At 33.8% G+C, this 12,041-nt stretch overlaps 1 protein-coding gene across 1 annotated transcript; it reads right to left on the reverse strand.

Moving 5' to 3' along the window:
* Positions 1 to 4,407: 4,407 nt before the first annotated feature.
* Positions 4,408 to 11,810, reverse strand: LOC136802433 (importin subunit alpha-4-like). Its single transcript, XM_067059165.1, has 15 exons — positions 11,679 to 11,810; positions 11,133 to 11,258; positions 10,928 to 10,954; positions 10,631 to 10,731; positions 10,089 to 10,136; positions 9,601 to 9,856; positions 8,751 to 8,882; positions 8,162 to 8,293; positions 7,577 to 7,705; positions 7,312 to 7,416; positions 7,097 to 7,168; positions 6,391 to 6,459; positions 6,129 to 6,170; positions 5,832 to 5,975; positions 4,408 to 5,560 (listed from the first exon to the last, which is right to left on the reverse strand). Exons 1-15 carry the CDS (start codon positions 11,742 to 11,744, stop codon positions 5,462 to 5,464), a joined length of 1,548 nt encoding a protein of 515 aa, XP_066915266.1. The 5' UTR covers positions 11,745 to 11,810; the 3' UTR covers positions 4,408 to 5,461.
* Positions 11,811 to 12,041: the final 231 nt, after the last annotated feature.

Consider the following 12,041-nt stretch of genomic DNA (forward strand, 5'->3'; position numbering starts at 1 on the left):
GCTAGATTTCAAAAGATACAGTCCTCAAAACAAAGTTACCGCTAGATACAATCCGTCGTCATGATTGCGACGCGTTCTAGGCGCGTTTTGGATGGGAAATAATTGGCTTCACTTTCTTTTGCCTGGGAAAGGTTAGAGATTCTACTCTAGCCCTTCGGCCTTTAAACTCAACGGTTAGTCTATTACTCCCCCTAACCTAGACTTGATATCCGAGTTATAAGTTTCAGTGGAAGTAAAATCTCAACATACAAAACTCTGAAATTACAGCTTGGTCACCCTAGAGTATGAAAGTGTACCCACCAAACGCAACAATACAGAAATGTAGAAAAAGCAGCCTGGCAAGTTCTCAAGACATTTCAAGCATCCAAAAATTACACCAAAGTCCACAACAAAGTGTGAATGCATCACCATGACCGACCATGTTTATTTTTGAAAATGATCCTCTATCCTCTTTGTTTCTTCTTTTTCATGTTTTCATGTAACAGCTTTATCTTCACTAGCAAGTGGGAGCCACTGCCCTACATGTTTTTTTTATATGCAAGTGTCTGCCCCTATATCGGGCTCGCATTATGCTTAACATTCTATTGTTTAGGTACCCAAAACTGAGCCTGCATATGCCTATAAACGTTATGCTTGTAAAAGAAAAAACATGTATTTTTGCAAGGGAGTTTCTCCTCGTCATATAGATCACACTCTACAGCTTTAACGGATCGAGCGCAATCAAGTGCACTGCATTCGCTTTAGGAAGAGGCCGTAAACCAGAAATATAAAGCATCTAAAAAATTTTACCGCCTGGATATCCAGGCTACACTAACGATAAACCTTTTTCATTTTTACAGTATGTAGAATATGATATTTAACAATTTATTTTTGAGACGGAGATAAAACTACTTTTGAAAGTGAAAGATAGATTTAAAATACCTGCTTGTAAGCCCTCTTCAGAGCAGCACGCTCGACGAGCAAACGCCACATTTTAACTTTATCGTTATGATCCATCATTTCTTAGAGATTTCTCCCAAATCACCGCGCAATATCTTTCATCAAACAAGACTTTTCGACAAAAATTATTTTCTGTTTCTCTTTATCGACCAAAGTGTTATATGGATTCCAATTTCCATCAGAATTTCTTGAAATCCAAAATTCCTTTCCTTTTCAATCCAACTTTGAACAAATACAGCCTCCAAAAAGAATTGCTTTTGGACTCAAAAGGAAGGAGTTTAATTACAATTGCTGTAATCAAACTTTAAATGCCACAGTAGACCATAAAAATGGTTCCAAATACAAACTGCGTCTTTATTATCTTATTAAAACCAAATACTGATAGCTCAAAGAATCACAAATACGTAAAACAGTGACTGCTCAAAACTACAACTAACAAATGCCACAGGAAAAATCACAATTATCAAAGTCAAATATCTGAGAGAAAACTCACGTCACCCTATTAGGACCAACCACAGCTTAATCTAGAGATTTTTGACTTAAGAAAGCCCTATAAAATAAACAAAATGGAAAAATAAACATTACCTTGTATTTTTTACTATCCTTAGGCATGATTGGTCATTAAGAGGATCGCTAAACACTCTAATGACTTTTAATTAACAGCCTCTCATCATCAAACCATTAAAATTATCCGAGTTAATCCGAGATCAGTTCATCAATAAGGTATTATAGTCAGTAGTATAAACGATTGAGGTATCATAATAAAAAGAACGTATTATCACTTATTGAAATGTTTTTGATATCACTATGATTTAGCTTTTAAATAGGTACTTATACCTTCATTTTGACATAAGATTATTACTAATAGATTTTCGACCTTCCCCGACGAGAAGAATGCAATTTTTGAAAAATTATGATCTTTCCTTTTAGCTAAATAACAAAACAAAATTAAGATCTTCCCTACTTTCACTAAGAACAAATAAATTTTAACAGAGGCAGTTCTCATTACAGGCTTAACATTATTTCTAGAACGTTCTTTAATATACACACAGGGATACGTGCTTTATTTAGTAACGCCTTAAAAAAGGCACTTAATATATTAACATTTGATACAAGTCCTGATTCACGTTCAAACAGAGCATGTCCCGGTTAAATTTTTCACCGATTGTTTATTGGATAAGGGAGACTTCTCACTATTTGATACTCCCACATTCGACAAGAATCCAATATCCCTAGAATATTTAACTAGATAGCCATAACTGCGCAAACTGCAGAATTCTTTTCTACAGGGTATTGTGTAAACCTGGCGAGATTTAAAATATAATTCATCTTCTTTTAACCAGAAACAGGGGGGGGGGCACGCAGTTACTACAAGACATGATGTGTAGTAAGTGCTTTTTCAACACTTTTTTTCAGGACCACCACCCTTTGCAGTTACTACACCTTGGTAGTAACTGTTTTCAGAAAAGATTTCCAGGTACCACCCCTGTTTTTGAGTGATATCATCAAAAATATGCTCGAAATTACCCTAAATTGCGATTATTTTTCAACCTAAAGCCATTTTTGTGCTAGATTTTCTTTTAATTTACTTGGTTAACAGCTGTTGAGAACATTTTAATGATAATTAGGGAAAGCATAATTTCCGTTGGGTCTGAGAAAAATTTTGAAAGTTCTTTAAAAAGAATTAAAATATAAGCATTTACTACACCGAAAGTGCTGGTTTTAGTGTTTGGCACCACCCCCAAACAGCAGCTACTACACTGTGTAGTAACTGTTTTCATAACTTCTGAATACAGTACCACCACGGTAGTAAGTGTCATACTGTCTTGTAGTAACTGCGTGCCCCCCCTGCCAGAAATCAAGTTTTACTTACTTGTGTAACTCCTTTTCTGCGGAATCGCTTCAAGCTTAAAGTTGCCTTCCGACCTATGAATACCATCGTTACTTTCTTGAAGTTAAAACTCTCAAGCAGGTCTGCAGCATACACTTGTTCAGTTTATTTAACTGCAATAATTCAGCTCACAAAATATGACAGTTTTAGTAATGGTTATTGCGAGTGATCGTGTTGCTTTTTAATAGAAATCCATTCAATGAACTTTTTGATTTATAAACCCAGTTGGATAACTATCAACTATCTACAATTTGTTTATGGAAAGTCACGTAGAAATATTGGTATACACCACTCTTCAGAAAAAGCAACCGTTAAAACAAGAAACATATACTTCTCAACATTTATTAGAATTGAGTCATTAGTCCCAACTTTCCAGTGAAAATTCGAGCACTCATAAAGACTGCAGTATTCATAATATTCATTCAATATTTTCCTGCCTGTTTAAAGTAAAAACTAAAACTCTCAATTCAAGAGAAGCCTTGGGAATAAGAATTACTCATCGAAATAGTAAGTTTTCAAAGCCAAAATGTATAAAAAAGAGGGAAACCATTTGAAAGATAACTATTTAAAAAAATACATATAAAACGTCTATAAAAATGTAGATAAAAAGGTCTACTACGTTCTTACCTGAAAACTGGGGCGGCTTAAACAGCAAGCAATTGATTATTTCGGTCCCCCAATTCACTCAGTTTAGCTCAGTTATTGATTAAAAACAATTTCCTAACCGACTTCTCTTTCTTGGTCATATCTCTGCTCTATATTTGTGTATATGTAGCAAGGTAATTCTCCATCTCAGAGCATCTAGACACTTCATCTTTTCAACGTTTCACCAATATTTATTCAAATGAGCCAATTTCGTGTTCTAGTACTTTTTCTTAGTTGTATTAAATTTTTCTTTGACTCTATAAAAAAACAGAAAAGAAAGGTTTCATATAACATGAAAAATTAAACTAAGAGAATTTCTTAGGCTGAGTTATTATTTACTTTTATCAAGCTTATCATATTTTTGATATCTTTTTTAGTATAAAGGAACCCTCTTCAAAGATGGGGGAATATGATAAAGAGGAACTTTCAAGGAGACACAACGTTGAGAGGGCGACTATTGAAAAAACTTGAAATTAGTTTACAGCAAATGACAAGCAAAGACTTAATTAGGAAATGACAAGATGAACCAAATATAAAAAAGCAGATCAAAGGCCAAGTGAAATACCTAAAGGCCAATGAAGTATAATCCCGAAGGGCTAAAATCGAATCTTCAACCATTCTCAGGCAAGAAAATATGAAGCCTTAAAATACGCGCCGTATTTTTGACGACGGATTGAATCTAGCGATTCCTTTGTTTTCTAGTGATATCATTTTCAAAATTTAGGTGTAAATATCAGTCTGTCATTTATGTGAAAACCAAGCGGACCGCGCTAGGCCGCGCAGCTTTGGTAGGATTAGGTAGGCTTTAAATCCTACCAAGGAGATTCGATTCTAGCCCTTCGGGCTTATAATTCATTGGTAAAGGTATTAAATGAACACAATGTAGCCACTGGTCTTCATTCCCGGCAAAAACAAAAACAAAAACGAAGAAATTTTAAATTGAATGAAAAGGATATTTTTCCATTTTTTACACAAAATCAAAATCCATTGAAAAAAAAACATGAATTTCTAAAATAATCTTGTGAAAAGTTGACATTAAACAATGAGAAGTCGTCAAGCAAACATTTCACAGGCATTTAAAAATACTATAACCTAAACACTCAGAAAATGAACATTGGACTTCTCACTATTTAACGACAGTATACATAGCAGCAAAATAAATCCGTAATTTGTATGATTAGTTTTTAAATAATATAAAAACATTAAAAAGTGATGGCTATTTTGAGTTCTAAAAACAAAAAAGGTGAAAAACTAATAACTTCAAGTCATCAGTAAACTCCAAACTGTAGCGGTTAAACATATTAACTTTCAGTTAATCTTCAACGGGGGATAAATAATGTTTCGAGGGTTCCTTACATATTTTAGTCTCGTTTTTAAGTTAAATGCTAAAAGATTAAAACAAGTCTACTACGAAAAAAAAAAACATTTTAAAATTAGTGATACATAAATTTGCTACAGATAAAACAATAAAGTCTAAAAACAAAATAAAGTATCTTTTGCTTTTAAAGTTTAAAATTTAGAAATAGGGGTTAAAGAAAAATAATCCAGATGCTGATCCAGCAATTTTGTTTAGTAGTGTTTTCCTTGGTCATGCAACTTTCAGACCAGAATTCTCTTCCATCTAATCTTCAAAACCTTACAATTGAATCACATCCATCGTTTGCTAAATCTGGTCAGTAATATTCCTTTTTGAAGGAATCGTCTCCGAGTTTTTACCATGGACCAAATCACCAGACTGGAACCAATTGACGTCAATTTTACAGACCAGAGTGGGATCTTTGATTCAGCGTGGTCTTTCTTGCATTGATGCTCAATCTTTGGGTCATCATTTTTTATCGGGGGAAAGGAGGGTTTCAGACATCACTCACTCTCGCTCTCTTGAGGGCACGCGCACGCTCATCTCGTCACCATACGCACACATCTCTCACAAGGGGTTTTTCGCTCCGCCGCAAATGGCCGCTCGCACAGCAAGTGATCATTGGATGTTTACAGTGAGAATTTGGACGTCTCACTTGCTTTGGCATTGAATTGGTACTGTCCTTGTGGGTTTTGCTCGGGCACCACCGTCTCGTCTTCATTTTCAACCTAAGATAAATACAATAAATACAATAGTTTTATTTGCTTGTCTCAAACACCATATAACACATATCAAATCATCTTATTTTGAAAAATCAATCGAACTTAATTACAATAATGGCAACAACGTTAATGATTGACCATACTTCATCTGAGTTTCTCGAAATTAAGTTTACATAGTATCTCATATGGCCTATATGTTGTCTTAGGTTATTAACAGCCTAGGTTTACGCGTGAAACAGCTGAATGGGTCGAGTGACTTTTATAAAAGAATGCTTACATCATTTGAAAAGTATTTTTCGATGATTTGGTACGCCAGTTTATAAATATCAGGATTTTCATGATTTTGAAGGACTTCAATACGATCTAGCCCTCCGCATTCTTCGATGATGATACAAATCTTTTCAACATCATCTCCAGCCATCTGAAAATTGAAACACAAGAAAAATCTTAAAACTCTATTAGATTGGAACGGATTGGTTAGTAGTCCAGATGCAAAGGAAATCCATGGAATGCAACATTGCTTTTATTGACGTAAAAAGGAGGCAACAATTGCGATATAGAGTGGAATGCTTACCTTCATGATGTTGGTCAGACCATCAAGGACAATGTGAATAATCTAAAAAGATAAGATAAGAAATGTGATGAAAATTTTCATTTTACAGCTAAAATTTGATGAGCAGCATCTGGTAAATTAGACCCTTTCAGCTAAATTTTATGTTAATTTCAAGTTCAATATAAATTTAGTATTTTTTTCGAGAAGAAGATCTCAACTATCACTGGATTAATGAATAAAACAATTAAGACCTGCAAAATATTTCTTGAAGAAATATGCATACCTGTGGGTCTTGTACACTGAGTAAATTACAGAACGGTGGAATGCAACCCTCTTGTACTGCATATGCAACCTAGAAGACAAAAAAGGAAAATGGCTAAGTTAATTTTATTCAATTTGTAAACTCTTATATCATTTCAGTGCCAGGGCCAAGCCTGACTGTTCACGAAGTGCTGCCGTAGGGGCCTGGAATTATTACCTTAAATGGATTAATTTTCATGTAGACTTTTTTTATGAATTGAGTAATAAAATTTTTCGCTTGAACTTGTTTTTGCTTATTGACATATTCTAAAAATCTTACATTGGGTATTTTCGATATTTTAAATATAGTTCCAAATTGGAAATATTGGCGACCCATCTGCTTTTTTACATCTTCAGAAAATTAAAATTTCTCCAAAGAAGGGAAATAAAGGTTGAAAATGGGGTAAATACATTTTCATCGATTAAATTTCGATTTTCACATGATTTCATCTTTACCATTGCTAAAATGGCCAATATTTGCAAAAATTAATCCACATCTATTAAGGTACACAAACTAAAATAGCATGCCTATTTCAAGATGAACCGGTAAGTCCATATTTGAGCTTAATGGTTGTATGGCATGCAAAACTTTTGCTTAATAGCTAGACCTGAGTATTGTAATCTCTTTTAGTGGATAGGGATTATAACAAAGCTTTTGTTTGCCAAATAAAAATTAATGATATAATTACCTGTCCTGGTACACCACTGACAGTCAAATTGCTGATAGCCCAAGCAGCTTCTTTTTGAGTTTGAAATTCTCCCTAAGAAAATAACCAAACTGAATGAGTTGCTATAGAAAAACTAACACTATGCCACAAGTCAGATGACCAAACTAAAATTTTAAGGAAACCAGGGAAATTCTAGATTCTTACAGAATAATATCACAAAGTGGGAAACCAATTACCTCTGTAAGAGCTTTGATGACAAAAGGAATGAGGCCAGCATCGATAACTTGCTGAACCTGTTCTTCTGTTCCAGCAGTGATGTTAGACAGAAACCAAACTGCCTCCTACAAAAGGATAACACAAAGTTAAAATATGCGAAATTTTCAATTCGTTCTAGCCATTGGCATTGAACATTGTACATTTTTGGTAGCTTTGTAAATATAGGTTGATACTAGTATTCAGATAAATATATGAATTGTCTTATAAATCATTGAAAAGTCAAACCTTTCTGATCTTTTCTTTTTGATGTGAAAGCAGTGAAGGGAACTGTCCAAGAGCTCCATTATTCAATACTGATTGTGTTTGTTCATCTGTGCCAGTGACAATGTTGCCCACAGCTCTCAATGCAGCAGTCTTAAAATAAAATAAAAAAAAAAAAAATAAATTCAATTTTTTAAGTCATCATATTATAAAGCAGTTCCTCAAAGCTACCGAAAGTTTGTTTATATATACTGGATCATTTTATGTAATTTGAAATGTTGATACGTCTGCAGAGCCAAATATCAAAATATCAAACAATTTTCTTCAAACATCAAAACATACTACACTGGCTTAATAAGTGTGAAAGTCTATATCATGTTTTAATTTTACAAAAAAATTTCAAAACTCTATTCTTCAATTAAAGCTAATGTACTTCTAAGCCTTTGTGAGGGACACACAGTTAAACTTTAATGTTTCGAAAATCAAGTTCTCAAATATTGCGTGATGGATTTTGTTAATTTTGTAACATCTAGCTTCACAACTCGTGACTTGGCTTGTCTCTCTTCTCAAAATATTTTTCCTTCCTTGTTGATCAGAAAAAATTGTTACCTGTAGTCTTATTTCAGTGTGCGTTAAGAAAGACACAAGTTTTGGAACAACCCCAACTTGGAGAACAGCTTGAATATGGTCGTTACCACAATCAGTAAGGTAGGACAAAGCCCAAACACTGTCCACAAGAATCTAAAATGAAATACAAACCAAATAGAAATTAACATTATCTAAAACGGGTCATTCATTAGAAAATAATAAGCTAACACAAACAAAGATTCCTCACATCCACAAGTTTTCAGAAATCATCAACAAATCATGGCCCCCGGCGTGCGCATGTGGGGGCCAAAAAAATATGTCGACTTTTTGCCCTTATTTCACCCCTCTAAACGGTATATATAAGATTTTTCAAAGTAAAAAAAAAAATACTTTACAAAGTATTGGGGGGGGGGCATGCAAATGCGAACATTTCAATCAAAATTTCAATTATGACTAGACTAGAGTGCGAATGCAATTATTTGCATCTTTATGAGAATCATGTCAGTTATTTGCACCATTTCAAATCTAAGAACGATCACATCACTGTTACAAATTTAAGTGCCGTTTTAAACATTGCAATAATTCAACCAAAGCTATTATTCTTTCTTACATCAAGGTCATTGTGGTGGATGAGAACACCAAGGGCTGGTAAAAGTTGTTGAATGGTTTCCATTGGTGGTGGTGGTTCTTTGTTACGGCATAAATTGACAATAACCCATGTTACATTTCGAAGAAAAGTTAACTGAAATATGAAATTTTGGTATCATGAAGAGGATGCGAGCATTTTATTAACCCTATTCGTACTAGGGGGGGGCTCTTTCTGTTCGGAGGTCAAACTATTGCTAATAGCTCCTGAAATAATAGAGCTTTTGCCGTGAAATTTTCTGTAAATTCCTAACTTTTATTAAGCTTCAAAATAAAAAAAAATTTGACATCTAAATATTTTCACACCTTGAGCATGATGAGATTTCTGACAGTAAGGTGTCACAAAAATTGACACTTTTCCAGTACAAATTTATTTTCATTGTCAAATATATCGTTTAAACCGTAATTTATTGAATATTTAGGATAAAATAAGCATTTTAAACTCAGGCAACTTTTTTCTAAAGCCTTTGTTAGAATACAATAGCTATTTATAAGAACAAAGGAAATGTTCGGTTTTTGCTCACTTTGGGCATGATGAGTGACGTCATCAAAAAAATTTTTTGTCAAAAGTTACCTTACGTCACGAGGATCTTGTGTGCCAAATTTCATCCAAAAAGACCCACTAGATCAAAAGTTAAGGGGTGGTACAGGAAAAGCCCCCCCCTAGTTCTGAACCGCCCCTAAAAGCCTAGTATGAATAGGGTTAAAGGTTCACACAAAGTTCATGGCTTAACATTGCACTGAATATCACAATGAACTGCAGGAGGTATAAAACGGATTTAAGCAAAAAGAAAATGACGGATTGAAATACATACTGGAACATTTGGGTCGATGAATGTCAATAAAGGAGCAACTACACCATGGCGAATTACAAAGTCTCTTAAAACAGGACCATCACCAATAATATTTCCAAGAGCCCAAACAGCTTGCTCACAAACATTTTGGTGTTTAGATTCTAAAAGTCTCATGAAGTGAGCGACAGCACCGGCATGTACGACAGCTTGTGTTTGTGCAGATGATCCAGAAGCAATGTTTGTTAAGGCCCAGGCAGCTTCAAATTGTAAAGAAGCACTGAAAAGGACAAATTTCAATCGATGAAATGTTCACATGAGCTGTGACACTAACAGTATGATATGTGACAAGGAGGACAAAACTCGGATAGGAGACAAATTTGTTTTAATAATGGCCAAGGCCATATCTTAATAACATATTGTTTGTAATGTATTAGATTTAAATGAAAAGAAAGTTTAATATAAACTAATATGAACAGGCTCAGGCAAGTAGATTTTGAGCTTAAACTTACTTGTCATCAAACTGTAAACATTCCACAAGTATAGGTAGAATGCCAGACCTAAAAAAGAAATAACAGCAAAAGCAATTAGAGCAAAATGTATGAAATAAAAAGATTTACAAATATTTCATTGAAATTTCATTAACAAAAAATAAGACTAACAAACACCTCAGTCATTTCAATAAGACGCGAGCAATCACTCTCACGTTCAGTAGAGCGCTCGCCAATCTCGTATAGTGGACAAAAAGTTGCTCACGTTGATTAGGTTTCCATCATAAAGTTATCTTTGTTTAAGGGTGATCTCGCAGCTGATAAGCTCAATTGAAAATGAGAATGATAGACTTTATGATATAGATATAGATAAAGGAATAATCTATATGATTGGTAAAAATATTTCTGGGTAGCGTTTTTTAGAAATTGCACGCAAAATTTGATTGACGCAAGCGATTTGGTGAAAAATCATTTACAAGTTCAATTCATTGATCACGTTCGATTTTATTTGTGGAAAGGCCTGCACCTAGCAATTTATAACCCTTGATCAAAGAACTATTTACTTGATTAATTCATCAATTGGAGGATGTCTATCTTTTGAAAGCAATTTTCTTGCTGCTTGTACAGCACTGAGTCTTGTTGCTGGGTCACCGTGTGCAGCATTCTGAAAGATAAGTAAACACAAGTACATTAGGACAAGGTGGATACAAAATCAAATCAGGATCATATGAATTACAGTACTTTTTTGAAAACGATTTTGATGAAACTGTGAAATAAAACACCCCTCATCCATTTTTTTTGGAATTTATCTTTATATACAGTATCATAAATTTTGTAACTATTGAAGTAGGCCTGCTTACCTCAACAATCATTTGTAGTGATGCATCCTGGTAAAAAGAAAAAAAGATGTACAATGAGCCATGTTTAGAATAGAACAAAATTAACACCGTTAACACATTTGCTTTGATGCTTTTGTTCAATTTCAATTAAAAAGAATAAATTTCTCTGCTTTTACTGGAAAAAGGATTGAAATTCAAGTTGACCATTCTCTTATATGACACCTACCATAAATTTATTATATTTTTCATCGTCTTCTGGTGTATTGGGGACAAGACGTCTTTTTTGAAGTGCTTCTTCTCGTTTTGCTTTCCTCAGTACAACTGATACTTCATTTCTTCTTTGTCTTAAAGACTAAAATTTTACAATAAAAAGGTATTATTATAATAATCCCTTGAATTTTCAGACGTAAAGATAGAATAAGTAAGGTAAAATAACATAAACAAGAGTGGTAAATCAATAATAAGAGTGCTCAATTAGTTAAGAACCAGAGCCATGTATCAATATTTCAAAAGTTATCTTCCATCATAAAAAGTACATCACTCAGAGTTTGTTGCTTACACTCTAATCATATGTACAGTAATAATTGAATAAATTTGTCATTATGGTGACATTTGGAAATAAGTTCAGATCAAACGAGAGTAACATACAACATTTTCCTTCCTTTCCACTCAATGTTAAACCATAAGAAATCAAAATTATCATTTATATACTCCATATACTAAACAGCATCAGATTAGATTAAAAGCGAATACTGATGAAAAGATCTCTCACCTCAGTGTCTTTGTCTTGGTTTTTGAAAAGTTTTTGGCGTTCTCCTGGCTTTGATGGTGGTGGCATATTGAATTTATTTTAGTTTTTACTTTAAATATTTTTTAATTTATCTTCTTTTTACCTGGGCCTGAAAGAAAATCAAGAGAAAAAATTTAGTAGACGGCTGGGCTAGATGGCTTGACTATCTTATCTATGAAGAACATAGAAAGAGCAAGTTTTCCCCAAGGGAACCCCTAGTTTGTAGTCCTCAAACTACTTGGACATACCAGGTGCACCCAAAAAAAGTATACAGGTATGTCAAGATATTTGTTCACTTTTTTAATCATATAGAGGATGCTCTATTTGAATTTTCAGCTATCATAT

This window comes from Clytia hemisphaerica, unplaced genomic scaffold (genome assembly GCF_902728285.1).
Source record: "Clytia hemisphaerica strain Z4C2 unplaced genomic scaffold, Clytia hemisphaerica genome assembly, whole genome shotgun sequence".
Classification (NCBI taxonomy): domain Eukaryota; kingdom Metazoa; phylum Cnidaria; class Hydrozoa; order Leptothecata; family Clytiidae; genus Clytia; species Clytia hemisphaerica.